Raw genomic sequence first — 16,549 nt, 5'->3', positions numbered from 1 at the left:
GAGAGATAATCCCCAAAAATAATAATACAAATAAACAAAAGACATGAAGTTAGATGAGAAGATAAACAAAGCCCCCAAATGTTCCCCAAAGTCCCCCATACCACCTCTAAAACCCCCCAAATTAAATGTCCTTGACTAAAACCAATCAATAGTAGAAGGCAGCAAAACTCTATGTGCCCAAGGGCAAATGACCCCACTTACCAAGTTCATCTTCCACTTGTTGAACCACGCGAAGTCTCCCTTGCGTAAGGTGGCACCCATGAGTCCCCCAAAAGTCACCTAGTCCATTTCTGGCGATGTCTCGCCATGGCTCATCTGATCCATCAGTCCCATTCATATGATCTATAGGAATCGGCAAGATCTCGGCCATTCCGCAGTGGTCACATCTATTCTGGACTTGCAACACATACGTATCTAAAAGTGGTATGTTGAGAGCCCAAGATCCTATTTGGTCATCTGAAGTCATGAAATTGGTACGGAGTATCTATATGGTATCAACAATGCTCTATGCTTAGCGGGGGCCATATGTCGGGATCCGCTCGTCCCGTCCCGTGGGTCCCGTTGTATACGGCCCCTCGGGTTTCTATGCAACGGACGATTTATGATTTATTGAAAGCGAACACATCCAAAACTCCACAAAAGCAATATATGCACAGGAAAGGAGACAGTTTGGAAACAAAGGAAAACGGAGAAAGAAGAACAAGAAATGGGAAATGAAAATAAAAGATTGTCAGGGCGACGAAGCCCCTCGCTCGGGATACTGGTCGCTATTTCCAGGATATCATTGAGCTTCTTCAGCTAGGGCTTTCATGTCCTGCTGCATTCTCTCAATCATCTGGATCGCAGTGTCATGACCCAGTCGAGAATCTGAGGCAAAGAGTCCAAAGTCCAATCGGTCCTCTCGGATGGCTGCCTCCACGTCGATCGTAGGCTGTACGCAATTGCATTAGTGTCCGCTTGTAACCAATTCTGGAGCAGGATAGGTCACTTACCAAGAATACGTCTTTCATAGACGCCGTTGAAGCAGCGACCCGCATTGATTGCGTGGAAGCGGGCACTGTAGTGTCACCATTGGCCAAGGACGAAGCGGCTTTGCAAAGCTTGGTCCCATTGGATTTTTCAAAGTCTTCATATGGAATAGACTTGAAGGTCACCCGGTCGGTGATGGTGCTGGTGGAGTCTTCCACATTAGGCAGACGCAGGAAGTTGATACAAGTATTGATGCGGACCCCGGTCCATTCAGCAATCTCCACTAGAGATACACAAGAATGCTCAACCATACTGATCAGATTGATGTCGTCCTGAATCTTCTTGGCCGCAGAAAAGAGCGAGTTGTCAGTCCTGTGGAATTTGTTGTCCAGGCGCAGTGGAACAATATTGACAGTAGGAGCAACAAGTTCGGATAGCCCCTCTGTGACGAACGAACGATTGGCGAGATACAGTCCAACCACAAGACCATCAGAACTCTTGAAAGTCTGGGCATGCAATCGAGCATACACTGCCAGGAAAATTGATTGGACACTGAGGCCCTGAAGCTTCGCGGCCTTCTCAATCTGAGACATGTTCGGGACGAGCCCCGGTCGGTAGTGTTGCTGAATAGCGCCGAACTCACTCAATTGTGGACTTTCACTCCCCCGGATTGCAATTTGGTCCAGGTATTTTTCCCAGAATAGGCGCCGAACTCTAACGGGCGAATGAACGTGCTGAACGGCCACGAGATGGGAAATGTCGCGAGACTCGGATTTTGATTGGGTCTGCATGTTGTCGCAGAGCTGGGCAAGTTCATCCATCATGTATGGCAGACTGATTGCATCGTAGAGAGCGTGGTGAATCTTCAAGGTAACCACCGTGCCCTCACTAGTCTGACAGGCATGCAGAGCGACTGGCACCGAACCAAACTCCCGATCAGCACTTGCGGCGGCAAGCTGATCGTCGAGTGCTTCATGCCAAAGCACAGGAATTTGATCCGATTGGAAGATAACCTGGACGTAAGGCAACCGCGCATCATTGGTAGGAACGAACGCCGTTCGAAGAATCTGAGTCTGCTCTTTAAGACGAGACCATGCATTGTCAAGAATCTCCGGGCTCAATTGCCTTGAAGACAAGTAAAGGAACTTGGGATAGAACACTTTGGGATTCAAGGAATGCATTGCCAGGAAGTAGGTCTGTCCAGCTGTAGCAGGAATTATTTGTTGAACTTGATCCAATTCAAAACCACAGGACTGAAGCAGTGGTGTAGTTTCAATGTCAACGAGCGACTCCTCAAGGGCATTGGCAATCTCCATTGGTGTGAGGTCCGCATAATTGGTGTCCACTGCTGCCGCCATCTTCTCAATCGTGCCTGCTTTGAGCATGTCACTGACAGTCAACCTCACTGATTGCTTCTTTAAAAGTGCAGCGACCTTGATGGCACTGATACTGTCCAAGCCGAGCTGAAAGATATTGGCCTTCGGATCAATTGTGTTCTCAGGCACCCCGGAGACAACGGCAAGGACGTTGCGGATTTTTGACTCGATAAGTGACCATTGCCGTGGACCAGACTCCTGATGCGGTGCTCCGGCTTCCACTTCTTGAACAGAGTATTTTTGGGAGACCAGGTAGCCACAAATATTCATGGCCTCTCCACTGAAATTAACGGTCTGTTGGGCTGGCTCATCCACAATTGCTAACAAGACATGTGCCATATGTTCTAGCAAGTCCAGGCTATCTTGTTCTCCAAGCACACTGCCGCGACAAGCCACTCGACCCACGAGGCTCTCTCCAACACTTTCTACCTCCGCACAGACCGGGTATTCGACCTCTGATGCACCAGCTCCAGTAGATTTGTAGAGAGCTTGCCCGGCGTGTTCACCTCCGGACGGTCTTTTCTGGTAGATGAAAAGCGTATCAAAAAGTTGATGCGATGTGGTGTCAGGTCTAGCACGTCGCAGCGGGAAATGTTGGTACTCGGAGATCTCCAACAATGTCTCTTGGACATACTTGACCATTTCCAGACGGGTACCATGTAGAATGGCACGCATGGCCACAGTATTCATGGTTGGGAACATCACATCCTCTGAATCTGCGACGTTGCGACCAGATAAAACTAGGCCAAAGACAACATCCAGCCTTCTGACATGTGTAGCCAGAACAAGGGACCAGCAGCTTACCAAAAGTGCTTGCATGGTGATGCCATTACGCCTGCAAAAGGCATTGGCCCTCTCGGACGATACAGATAGAGGCCTCTCTGCACGGTGGACCACACTCGAAGCTGCATCTGAATGACTGCCTGGTGGGAAGGGGACTGGCATACAGTTAGACAGTGCTGCTCTCCAGAAGTTGGAAGCCTGTTCTCCCGAAGATACGAGGACTTGCTCCAAAATCGAATCAGCAGATGGACGAGTGCAATCTTCTCCGGAGTAGGATCTAATCACATCCTCATGTAGCAGGTTGATTGACCAGCCATCGTACAGAGCATGTGCAATAGACAAAATGAGATAATGATCATCCCCATCGATGGCGATAGTGACTGTCAGAAGCGGCAAGTTCGCGAGTTCGGTAAAGGCTCTCTTGCGCTGTAATTCAATAATAGAATCCACTGGTGATCCATCCAGATGCACAGTTTGGAAATCGAAAGTATCCTCACTATGAACGATCTGAGCAAATGAAGTGGGTATCTCGGGATCCCAAACCTCAACAAACGATGTACGTAGGATGGAGTGAGTTTTAACAACAGAGGTCCACGCCTCCTGTAGCTTTGTGCGATCGACCTGCGGCTCTAATTTGAGAACCTCATGGTTGTAGTAAAATTTATATCCAGAAGCAGCCATCTCTGCCACCATAGCTTCTTGAATTGGAGTAGCTGGGAGAACTCGACAGGCACCTCGAGGTAAAAGGTTTTCCTTCTCAAGGAACTTTGTCAGAGATCGTTCGATTTGACCCAATAATGGATATGTGCCATTCTGCTCCTCATGGGTTGGGACAGCCAGTTCACTGATCAAAGCTTTGACTGTGCGGCCACGCATGATGATGCTAACAGGAAGCTTGATTCCCACTTTGCTCAGCCTAGACGACAACTTTATAGCATCAATACTGTCCAAGCCAACCTCAAATATAGATGTCTCTCCTCGGATTGAAGCTGCATCCACCCCGGAAAGACTTGAAACGACATCGCGAATTTTGCAAGCTTGTGGAGTCCACTGGAATGCAGATTCACTCCCAAGATGATTGTGACTTTCTTGATACTTGGATTCTCCGTTGTTCTGAGCTTGAGGGTGTTCTGCAACTCCGTTGAGATAAGGCATTTCATGATTGGGATTTTGTGCAAATTCAAACAAGACCTGCTCAAAGTTCGAGAGTAGTTCTTGGGCTGTCTCCGAAGACACAGCATGGCTCTTTGCAGCAAGAGTTAAGTTGAGATATTTGTTGCCATGGCGCACAATTTCAAACGCCAACGGATACTCATGCTCGGCCTCCGAGTCGATCGGACTCCACAGACTACGCGCTGACGAGTCTTCATCAGCATTGTGCCTTTGGAAAACAAAGAGCGAATCAAAGAGGGGCTCATCGGGTATCCTTCCGAGCCATTTCACAATGTCACGAAGGGCAGTGGATTGGAATCTCATCGTAGAAACGTGGTATTCGTGACACCGCTGAGCGGCCTCTGCCCATGTCCTGAGCCCGCGAAGCTGTACATTGCTTGGAATTGTATTGAACAAAGGACCAATGACATTTTCAATTCCAGGAATATCAATCGTGCGACCAGAAGCAACAATACCAAGTGGCGGGACAAAGGCAAACTGCCGGTGAAGCGTCAACAACCAGCAGGCATGAAGAATGGCTTGATCAGTGGTGTTGAGGGACTTTCTCAGATGATCCAGGTGGGTTGTGGTAGCAATATCGAGGGTCTTCACGAAAGAGGTTTTTGGCTCTTCTTCTGAATTTGACAGAGGGCGGATCTGGCAAGTTGCAAGATGCTCTTTCCAGAAAGACTCTGCTGCAGGATCTTTGCACAGAGGCCCAAGATGTAATATATCAAAGAACTGTAGAGGTCTTTGAAGAGCTATCGATTGACAGTGGTAAATATCAGCAACCAGGTTAAGAAGAAGACCCAAGCTGTTGCCATCATATAGAGCGTGAAACATATTGAGGCACATTGTCGACTTCTCGGGAGAGGTAATTACTCCCACCTCCCAAAGTCTTGAAAAATGACCGCCAAGATCGGAGGTCCATCGATCAATTTGCTGTTTCCGGGAATCCTCGATTGTCCCCTCAAAGGCAATTTTCGTGTGGAACCAAGGAATCATATCTCTTTTGAGAATGACTTGAGCATAACCATCCGACGAGGGTGAGAATCGAGCGCGCAACATTTGAACTTGGCTTTGCGCCTGCTCCCAACTTGCCTTTAGTTTATCCAAATCAATGTTTGAGTTTAATTCGAAGCTGAAAGAAGAGCAATACATGGGTGTAGCGCTCGACAGGAAATGATAGATTATTCCTTCCTGGAGCGGCGTACAAGGCGCAATCTGTTCGACGTCGCTTTCAATCACGCCGATGCTTGCGATTATGGAATGTGAATGCTTGTGAGCAAAGGCTTGAATGACCTGCTTTGAATTTTGGTGAAGATTGTTCATTGACGAGGCGCTGCCTGTAATTTCCTGTATAGCCGAGGCCATGGCGGCAATCGTGGGATCTCCAGAGGGGTCAGATAGGGATTAGATAATGGAAAGGTGGAGAGCTTACACTTCATTATCAAGGATGGCTGAGCATTGGGGAAGCCGGCCTCTCTGAGATTCCTAGAAAAGGAAATCACAGAGATGGAATCAAGGCCCAATTCGTAAATACTTGACCACGACGAGATGACCAAGTCTGTGGATCCAATGAAGTCCGATAGCACAGCAATGATATTCTCTTCGTATGTACTTTTCACTGTTTGGTCGACAACCATCGCAGTCAATGCTTGGATCTCATCCAGAGAAAGTTCTTGGTAAAGACTCTTCAAGACCTTCATATCGGCCTTGTTATTGGCAGACAGAGGAAACCGAGTCAGTGGGATAATATGTGTTGGCACCATATATCCTGGGAGTCGTGCATGACAAGCCGCCTTGATGGTTGACAGGAAAAATCCAATGTGATTGGAGGTGTCAATTTCCACTGAACGAGATTTCTTATCGGCACCTACCTTGGTGACAAAAGAAACGAGCTGGTCTTTGGACTGCTTGGGATGCTTGACAACCAGCGTAGCAATTTCATTCAATTCGGGCGTTGCTTGTTTGATGACTTCATTGATCTCTCCAATCTCAAGTCGTTGCCCGCGTAACTTGACTTGATCATCAATTCGACCGAGGAATTGGAAACTGCCATCAGATAAAATCCTGACCAAATCGCCTGTTCGGTAGATGCGATCTTCAAACTCAGACAAGTCCTGGAATCGCTCCTTCGTCAGCTCTGCTCTGTTTAAGTACCCCTTTCCAACAAGTGGACCAGAGACGCAAAGCTCGCCAAGACCACCGCGCAAAACAGGCGTTGATGTTCCAGGACGGAAAACATAGGAGCCAACATTGTCAAACTGGGGTCCAATATTTGAGGGCTTATCATTGGCCTGCATCCGGGGAAGCATGGTACATCCGATGGTGACTTCGGTTGGACCGTATCCATTGTAGATAACGCCATGGTGGCCCCAGGCGTCAAGAATCTCCTGCTTCAGGGCTTCTCCGCCAGTGATAAATACTCCGCGACAGAGGGAAGGAACCTCATCTGGGTGCACCAATCTTGCCAAGCTGGGTGTCAAATCAATGTGTGTGATTTGAAGCTTTTGAATCGTTCCTGGCAAATTTTCGAACAGCAGATCGCGCGGACAAGAAGTCACACAGATTCCAACACTCCAGCTCCAGTACTGCTCAAGGACACTGACGTCAAAATGAAAGGACGCAAATTGTAGCCAGCGAGAGTCTTCATCCCAGTGTGGCGAAAACAGTCTTTGAAACGCTAGCATAGCCTGCACGGCATTGTCATGAGTAATTTCACAGCCCTTTGGCGTGCCGGTCGTTCCTGATGTGTACAGGCAATAGCATGTGTCATTTGGCTTTATTTTGCGTGAAAGCACAGGAGGACCACTGGGGAAATTCTGGTATACACCAGGCTCATCTAGGGCATGAATTTCCACACCAGACAGGTCATGGAGCTCCAGCTTTTTCGACAGACTGCAAAGCAGAACTTTGGAATTTGAATCTTCCACGATGAACTGCTTGCGAGAGATAGGAGCAGATGGATCGATGGCCAAGTATGCACAGCCAGCTTTGAGAATGCCTAGTATAGCGATGGACGCCTCGGGACATTTATCGAAACAAATTGCAATCATTCCACCTGGATTAACGCCCTTGCTCTGCAAGAAATTGGCAATTCGGTTACCATCTTCATTCAATTGCCGGTAAGACCAAGTCTTCATTTGGAGGTTGTCTACGTCAACACCGAATGCAAACTCAAATGCAGTCTTCTCTGAGATCTTGGTGGCGTTGTCCTCAACAAATTGATGCAACAAAGACACTGATGTAGGCAAGGTCTTCTCCTTGGCAGGAGTTATGGAGAGAAACTGGCTCTCAAGGAACAGATACTCATCCGAGCTAGATTCTGGAGAGAAAAGTGTCTGCTCCAATAGCTTGTCGTACTGATTCAAAAGAAGCATGGCTTGATCCTGGGGGAAAATGTCGTTTCTGTAGCTGATTCGGATCTCGAGACCGGTTGATAATGGGACCAGTTCAATGGATACGGGGTACTGGTCAAGTAAGCATAATAATCATGAAGCCATATTGTCGACCAATCGGTAAACATACATCGATTCTTGTCTCCTCGTCAATGACGTTCCAGGGTTTGGAGCCACTTGAAGGCGAACTGAACTTTTGGTAGACAAAAAGTGTGTCAAATAGAGGCTCGTCGCTTCCAAGCCAGCGTTGGACTTGTGCAAGTGGTGTGAACTGATGTTTGGTCAAGGACGCGTTTCTCTTCAAGATGCGGTTCAATAGTTCCTGATTGCTTCCTTCGACGCGCTGAGGAGACGGAACGGTCACCAGACATGGAAATACTGCATTCTGTGATGCTTCCGATAGATTGCGACCAGAAAGAACAGTACCAAAAGTGACATTTTGTTCACCTGTATACGCAGCGAGAAGCCGGGCCCATGCTGCTTGCCCAGCTGCTTGCAATGTAACACCAACGTCACGACATTGAGCTTCAAGGGCCTCAGTCGTCTGCGAGGAGCGAATAGAGTTGCTCAAAAGCTTTTTACTTTCTATGCGAATAGGATGCAAGTCTGGAAACTTGAATGGGTGCACTTCTGTAACCAGTCCTTTCCAGAACTCTTTTGCGGCTTGGGTTTGGCTGCTTTCGATTAAAATGGGACCAAGAGTGGTCTCAATTGAAGGAGCTTCGGCCAGTCGTTTCCCTTCATATGCTGTCATCACATCGGAGAAGATTGTCTCAAGAGATTGTGCATCATAAAGAGCATGAAGTGCAGAGAAAGTCACAGTGGCTACTTCCTCAGAAGTCTCAATGGTAATCTGCCACGGGGGTCGGTAAAGGCTGTCAAGGACTCGTTGTTCTTGATCATCGTGCTTATCTGTAGTAGATTTTGTTACCTCCTTCCATGGGATTTCAATATCTTCTTTGTAGGTAACCATGGCAAACGGATATTGCGGATCACGCAGTTGAACGAAACCAGTCCGTAGCATCTCATGTTGAGCAACAACTTTGGTCCAAGCCTTCTTCAATGTCGCATTGCTCAACGGCACCGAGGAATTCAATGACATGCGATTAAAGTATGTTTTGCCATGAGAATTGGTGAAAAGGGCCAACATTCCATTCTGAACAGGCGTGCAAGGTCGCAAAGCCTGCACTGTGTGGGAAGCAATGCCAAATTGCTCGCAGACGGATTGAAGATGTTGATTTTCAAACGATGCAAAGTCAAACTTTTCATTCTGGGTCTCGTTCTCTCCAATTATGAGGAGCGATGCAATCTTGTCAATTGAAGCAGCCTATTTTTGGTAAATTGGTTATAAACAGCCCTATTTGGTTTGAAGGAAAAAGAATCACCTCGAGAATATCACCTGCTGATATCTTATATCCCAGTTTGCGAAGTCTCCCCGAAATTTGAACAGCATGGATACTGTCGAGCCCAAGTTGAAAGATGGTGGTATGCAATGAAACAGCTTCCGTATTGGTACCTGTAAAATCGGACACAATATGTCGGAGTGTCTCTTCCTGATCAGACCATGGGCGAGCTGTCTGTAGCTTATCCGAAGAGTGTTGAGTAGAAACGTCGTTCCGGCTTTTTCTTGTTTCGAATAGTTGAGTGATGCTTGCTGACCCCTTGTCGGAAGCCTGTGCGAATGGATATCGCACGGTGTGCTCAACGAGAGCCAAGAAGCCTCTTGCAAGGTTTTCTGCCACATCTTGCGTCAGGAAAGATGTATGGAAATGGAGACACATCGAAATGTTGTTTTCTTTCTCATCAGGAACAATTTCACAGATTAGAGGAAATCCCATGTTTCCTTCATCTTGAAGAAGCTCCCAATAACGCGGATCCAAGTCCGTTTTACTCTGCTGAAGAATGATCAGAGTGTCAAAGAGCTGAGAGCCCCCATACAAGGAGCGCCTTTGGATGCGACGCAAAGAGGTAAGCTGGTGAGGCAAAATATCACTGTTGTGTTTCTGGGATAGCTTCATGATATCCGCATTTGTTGAAGTTTGGGAAAGCCTGACTCGCATGGGAAGTGTGTTAAAGCAGGGCCCAACTATCCTATCCACACCATCCAGGGGAATGGTTCGACATCCGAACACATTGCCAAAGCAGACATCTGACGAGTTGGAACACAAAGCTAGTAATCTTGCCCAAGCAGCATGGAAAATATTCAAAGGGGTCACAGAGAGTCCTTTGCACTGCTGTTTGAAAGAGGCGAGAGAGTTACTGACAATCAGATGGACCTGCTCTGAGGCGGATGAATCTGTTGAGCCTTGAGATCCCTTGAGGGTGGGTAAGAGTATTGGTGTCACACCGGCTAGATAGCGATCCCAAAATTTGTCAGATTCATCAGAACTAGCGGAGGCCATATATTCGATAAACCTGTGGAAGGGCGTGGTCTTCGGCAGTGTTTGGCCCGCAAGGGCAAGTTCGAGATCCTGCAATAAATTCGCTATGCCTTCTCCATCATACAAGGCGTGGTGAATTGACAGCAGGAGATGGGCCCTTTGTGCCGAGTCCTCTGTGAGGATAGTCAATGAGTAGGGAAGCTTGCCATTGACTGGTGACTGACGCTCAAACTCCAATTTTCTTTTCAAAACGTCCTCACTGAGCTCGTGGGAGGATGTTTCCACACAAGACCAAGGTAGGTTTGCCTTGTCTAGGACGACCTGTGCAAATGCGAATTGCTTGTCATTGGTCGACCTGAAGCAAGTTCTGAGAATATCATGCCGATGCAACATCTGATCCCATGCGTTTTCCAAGTCCCTAATATTCGTGTTCACGCGAAGCAAAATATGGTTGAAGTACGCCGAGTTTGTATCAGATTCGGCTGCTAGCATTGCCTCCTGTAGCGGCGTGCATGGGTAAATGCCTTGGACAGAAGTGCCCTCATTCTGGAAACCATCTTTTATTCCAGCAGTGAAATTTTCATCAAAGGCGAAAGTGGAGTGGGTTTTTGGGGTCGGCTGCGTAGGTTTGTGACCATTGGTCATCCCAGGAACAACAGTGGCCAACTGTGCAACAGAGCTATGGCGCAGGATTGTAGACACAGCAAGTCTTCCACAGCCTAAATCTTGTAATTTTCGCGACAAAGAAATGGCACTTAGAGAATCCAATCCCAGCCTATAAAAGGATGTGCTTCTGCCGATACTCTGTTGGTCGAGTCCAGTCACTGCTGACAGAGCTATTGCAATGGTCTTCTCAATGTCAGTAAAATCGGCATCAGATTCGTGGGCGCCATTGCAGGAGAAGGTCGAGAGTCTGTCTAGACTCATCCTTCCAATATATTCCCGAATCCTTGTATAGTCCGTCATGTAAAACTCTGTCATAGGCAATCTGTCCATTGGAACAAGAAGAGAAGGAACTGCAGATGTTGGAAGCTTTTTGCTGAGTTCCTCGAAAAGATATTTGATTGCAAGGGCAAGATTCTCAGAGTCGGATGGGTCTTTGAAATGTTTCGAAGGCACCCAGGCAGTTATCAATTGCTGCTGATTAGTGAGAGGGTTGCTCAAAATCATGCTCACGGCATCTTCGACAAAGTCCGAAGAGATAATGGCATTGTCAGTCTCTTCAAAGGCAGCAAACTGGTCCTTCAATCCGGTCTGGTCATGCCAGGGAGCCACCAAAATAGATCCATCTGGAAGAAACCTACCATGATCTCCACTTCTGTAGAATCGGCCAAATTGCGGGTGACTTACGAAAGACCCACCGAGCGCAGGATGGTAATCAGGAAATACGCGCCCCTATTTCCGAAACTTAGTATTTGAAGAACTATTGAATATTGACAAACAGAACTCACAACTTGGTCTCCTCCGAAGCATACTTCTCCAACTGCACCACGTGGAACAATCTTTAATGAAGGTTCGCCCGATACAATCATCACAGACGTGTTACTAAGTGGGGCGCCGATATTTGCAAGAGAATTTGAGCTTTGGAAGTTGGGAATTAAGGTGCAAACACCGGCCAAACCGATAGAGCCGTAGCCTTTGACTATCATTAGTCCCAAATTAATGCAGTCTGGTTTTGTGGAATATGTGCTTACCATGATGAAGTCCATTGCCTGACCAGTCTCGACGCACCTTGGCCGTCAATGTTTCGCCCGATGTAAGCAGGAATCGAACACTTGGAACATCCTCGGGGGTCAAGCGAGAGGCCAACGTGGGAGTCAAATGGAGATGGGTGATGTTCATCTTCCTAATTATGGAGCAGGCCATTCCTGCCAAATCTTCATTTTGTGCTACACACAGGGTAATCCCCATGTGCCATGAGAAGAATGACTCAATTACCGAGGCTGTATCATGTAAGTAAGTTGTACTATACTAGAGAGAGAGAGCGAGAGAGCGAGAGAGAGAGTGTGTGTGAGTGAGTGAGTGAGAAGATATACCATTGAGCTGTGAAGAAGCTTGAAGAAGTTTCGATCCCGCTGTGGTAGGATAGCAATCTGCCAGCATGTTGATATGGCTTTGCAGGTTATTGTGAGAAAGATATGCCAGACTCATCAAGTCGTTACCTGTGGGCCTTTCACCAGCACAGACAATATAGAAGGAATCGTGAGTCGTGAGAAGATTGTCATCGGGATAATCGCTCAAAGAGTCAGGGAGGAAGATCTGAGAAACTGAATGTAAAGAGACTGCTACATCATTGGGGGATGTAGATGTTCGAATAATCCATGGCTGCACGTTCGAAGCTGCTCGAATTGATCCTATCGTCTGTGAAGATGTCCGCTCGGTGAGAGGCAACAACCCAGCTCCAATTTTAGCGACTGCTAGCATGGAAACATAGGAGTTGATTGATTTGTCGAGGTAGATTGCAGCCAAATTTTCCTTTGTCAGCCCCTGCTGGACTAAGTAATGGGCAAGTTTATTGGCCCGAGAGTTCAATTGGCCATATGTAATGCTTTGAATTTCTGGCGAGGTGCAATTTTCATCTGTCGAAAGCAAAACCTCAATTGCCGTTCGAGTAGGTTCGATAAAGGCAATCGTCTCGACCCCAGTGACAAGGCTTGACCGATTTCTCTGAGTCTCAGGATCGGGGTTGAAGATTGACAAGCTTGACTGGGGAAGATGGTAATCAACTTCATTGATAGGAAGCGTAGGAGTATTGATGAGAATTGATGCCACCAAGTCGATCTGTTCCAGAAGTATTTGTGCTTGTTCAGGAGGGAAGACAGAATTTTGGTAAGTTGCCTTGGCATGGATTTTGTCGCCTCTAGGCTCAAATTCCAACAAGACAACAAACTCCAGGAACTCTGCCGTGTCAACTTCATGGAACAGCGCACCTTGAGTGTCACTAGTCCAGACACTTTCTTGCCACACCAGGGCAGTATCAAAGAGGTTCCGATGAAAGTCAGTCCCGGAAACTTTTTTGATTTCTTGTAGAGGAAGGCTGCCATGTTCAAGAGATCTGCGGTTCATATTCTGAATTGCGAGAAGAAGGTCGGATACATTTTGCATTTTGTCGAGATTCATGCGTGTTGGCAATGTACGAATACATGGACCAATAATTGCCTCAATGCCCTTGACTGGCAAGGTACGACCTGAAAAAACAGTACCAAACACAACATCATGGGACCCAATATACAACGAAAGAATGTACGCAAATGCAGCCTGAAAGATGGTCTGCCGGCCCACCAGCAGACGTTGTGACACTTCGTTAAGCTTTGGCACGGCAATGTTGAGCACCCGAGTGGTTTCCCTTGTACTCGGTGTGACATCTGTCTTCCCTTGGAAATCGGGGAAAGGGGTAGGAGAGAACCCTTGTAATTGGTCACGCCAGAAAAGAGAGGATTCGTTCGTCTTTTCACTGAATTTGTGCTCAATGAAAAAATCTGACACCAGATTGTACGTAGGCCGAGAAGGAAGTTCCTCTCCAAGCAAAATGCGATGAAGATCTTTCAACATCAATTGCCAGGACCATCCATCGTACAATGAATGATGAATATGGACCAGGACCCGTAGACTGTCCTGGGTCTCTTTGAACTGGATTCGAAGAGGATGAAGAAGATCATGTTCTGTAAGCAGGGATACGTCATATTCAAAGACATCGCGTTTTTGAATAAGCTCTTCATCAAAAGCTTTCCACGTGAAGCGGGCAAATGAGTGGTCCTTTAGACCAATTTCCACAAACCCAGATCTCAAGAACGGATTCTGCTCCAGCAATTTGACGAATGCACTCTGGACTGAGATTGATGTGGATGAGGATTGGAACTCCAATTCAATCCAGTTGCAGTACGCTTTCGCATGTCGAGATGTTTCCAGTATCATTGCCTGCTGGATATGGGTGCTTGGTTGGATCTCGATAACCTGCGAGCTTAACCCTAGAGATTCTAGCCTGGCTGCACCGGCAATCGCAACTAATTCATGAACCTTGGAAAGACCGGCCTGCGTATCTTCGGTTGGCTTTGTGGTCTCCATTTCTTTCGCAAGCTGCCAAATCCCATCGATACAGTCGGCATCCAGCAAATGAGCTACATCGAGGCGAATACCCGCATCCAGGAGATGTGAAGCCAATCGGATCGCTGCTAAAGAGTCCAGGCCACCTGCTACCAGACTTTCAGTTGACGGAAGTTGTCTGCCAAGAACGTCGGTAACACAGGATGCAATAGTCTCTTCGAGCTCATCTCGGAAGGTCCGTTGATCAATAGACTGGAGATCAGCGCGGCGACGAGCAAAATCGGCCTCTAGTGCCTTACGGTCAATCTTGCCCGATGGGAGCTGGGGAAATTGATCAAGTAGTATAAACTCGCCCGGCACCATAAAGCGAGGTAATTGTTGGCGACAGATGTCGCGGAGTTGGCGGTCAGTGAGGCTTTTATCATTGACCAGGACAAACGCGGCCAAGCTACCACCACCCACGATGACCACAGCACTTCGCACCTCAGAAGCCCTGAGAATGACATGCTCAATCTCGCCTAGTTCGATTCGCTGACCACGCAGCTTGACTTGGCCGCTAGAGATGCGACCAAAGCACTCAATCTCACCCGATGGCAGCATTCGAGCTTTATCACCGGTACGATAGAGTCTACCATACCATGGGCTGTCAATAAAAGCCTTGGCATTCTCTTCTGGTCGATTGATGTATCCGTCTGCCAGCTGCGGGCCGCCCACAACAAGCTCACCAATCTCGCCCATTGGTAGTATTTGAAGCTCCTCGGAGGTAGACTTGTCTTCGGATTCCAGGGACATGATAAAGGCAGATACGGTTTTGAAAGGTTGCCCAATCAAATTTACTCGCGCATTGGACTGGAATCCTATGGCTGCGGTACAGTGGATTGCAGCTTCGGTTGGACCGTACATCCCATGCAAAATCCCGTCCGAGGATTCCGACTGTCCAAACTCCTCCACCACGTGTTTAGTGAGCATTTCACCGATCGTGAGCAAAACTCTTAAGGAGGGTGCGGCGGAGCGGGTACGCAGCAGCTCTCCCGCTACGGTGGGAGTCAGCTCGGCGGCATCGACTTTCATCACCGTCATCACATGGGAGATATCGAGGAGCATGTTCTCCCTCTCAGAGCCGATGAGGGTGGCGCCTCGCATGAAGGGGAAAAACACTTCAAACACAGAGACATCAAATGTGGGGGATGCAAATTGTAAGAATCGATTGAATGGAGGTATCAAGTCATTATGGGCCAGCAAAGATTGAGTGGCAGCCAGATGTGAAATCCCAACGCCTTTGGGGCGACCAGTTGAGCCAGATGTATACATCACGTACGCCAGATCCGACGGTGCTACCTGAACGACTGGCGGTGCGACATCCGCCTCGTCGGCTTCAATCCCATCCGCATTGATCACCGCCACCGGCACGTTTGAGGGCACTCGGGCGACCAGCGCACCATTTGTGACCACCACCGATGCTGCTACATCCTGCAGAATAAATTCTATCCGTTCTGGTGGCGCATCCGTGTTCAATGGGCAAAAGGCACCGCCTGCCTTCAGGATGGCCAGCCAGGTGATGTACAGCTCCAAGGATTGCGGTAGGAGCACAGGAACTACCATCCTGCGCGTCCCATCAGACCGGGTAGCCGCAGCATGGGCAATTTCGACCGCCAGCTTTGAAGACAGCCGATCCAGAGAAGGGTATGACAGGCAGCGGATGTTTCCATCCGCGGCCAGAAACTCGATAGCATTATTGGGACCTGACTCATCTGAACCACTCAGGGCTAGGTTATGAAGTAGTTGTGGGCCTGGTAGTGTGCAGGGACATGGATTGGCGATAGACATGGTAGACAGTTCCGAAACAGACAGTTCTAGCTGTGTGCCTGACTTGGCCTGCTCTTGCACCATCTGGGAGAGTCGAGTGCCCAAGTGATGTACGGCCGCAACATCCATGTTTGTAGAATGCAACGTGCTCGTTTCAGTAGTCGGGTCCACGAACCACGTCAGCGAAGGAGAAAGCGGAACAGAAAAATGAAGGTTTGATGGATCGTTGCCCACGACCACCGCGGTGAGCTTTGTAGAAAGTCCAGATAGTTTGGATAATGCGTCTAAGTTCGCTGGCCGAATGGCTTCGGCGAATAAATCTACTTTGATTAGAGATCCATTCAATAGAAAGACTGGAGATTGGTCGGTTGTGATGGAGCTCAACAACCGTGCCCAAGACCAGGCGGCCAACTCTAATGAATGACCAAGCGTCTCCACTGGCCAAGCGACGATGGCGCGCACAGCGCCGTGATCCACGACAGGAAAATGCGCCAGTGCATCCATCATTTTGGGGGAACGGGTCAATGGAGCATGATGGAAAGTTGCTTATAGATTGCTTATTAGCAGGACTGTGAGTGGCTGCTCGGGCCCGAGGGTCTTATGCAGGAGGGAGCCGCCTAAAGTGGAACAGAGCGTT

General features: G+C 48.1%; 1 protein-coding gene across 1 annotated transcript; it reads right to left on the bottom strand.

Annotated features, from left to right (window-relative positions):
• Positions 1-427: 427 nt before the first annotated feature.
• N7503_004726 (uncharacterized protein) lies at positions 428-16,419 on the bottom strand (the record flags this gene model as incomplete). Its single annotated transcript, XM_057064273.1, has 8 exons — positions 428-931; positions 993-5,671; positions 5,722-7,753; positions 7,812-9,008; positions 9,067-11,457; positions 11,514-11,698; positions 11,757-12,005; positions 12,099-16,419. 8 exons carry the CDS (start codon positions 16,417-16,419, stop codon positions 782-784), a joined length of 15,204 nt encoding a protein of 5,067 aa, XP_056922016.1. The 3' UTR covers positions 428-781.
• Positions 16,420-16,549: the final 130 nt, after the last annotated feature.

This window comes from Penicillium pulvis (genome assembly GCF_028828015.1).
Source record: "Penicillium pulvis strain IBT 33274 chromosome Unknown contig_23_segment0_segment0, whole genome shotgun sequence".
Lineage (NCBI taxonomy): Eukaryota > Fungi > Ascomycota > Eurotiomycetes > Eurotiales > Aspergillaceae > Penicillium > Penicillium pulvis.
Note: the sequence above shows the minus strand (reverse complement) of the source record. Positions and strands in the feature narration are given on the sequence as shown.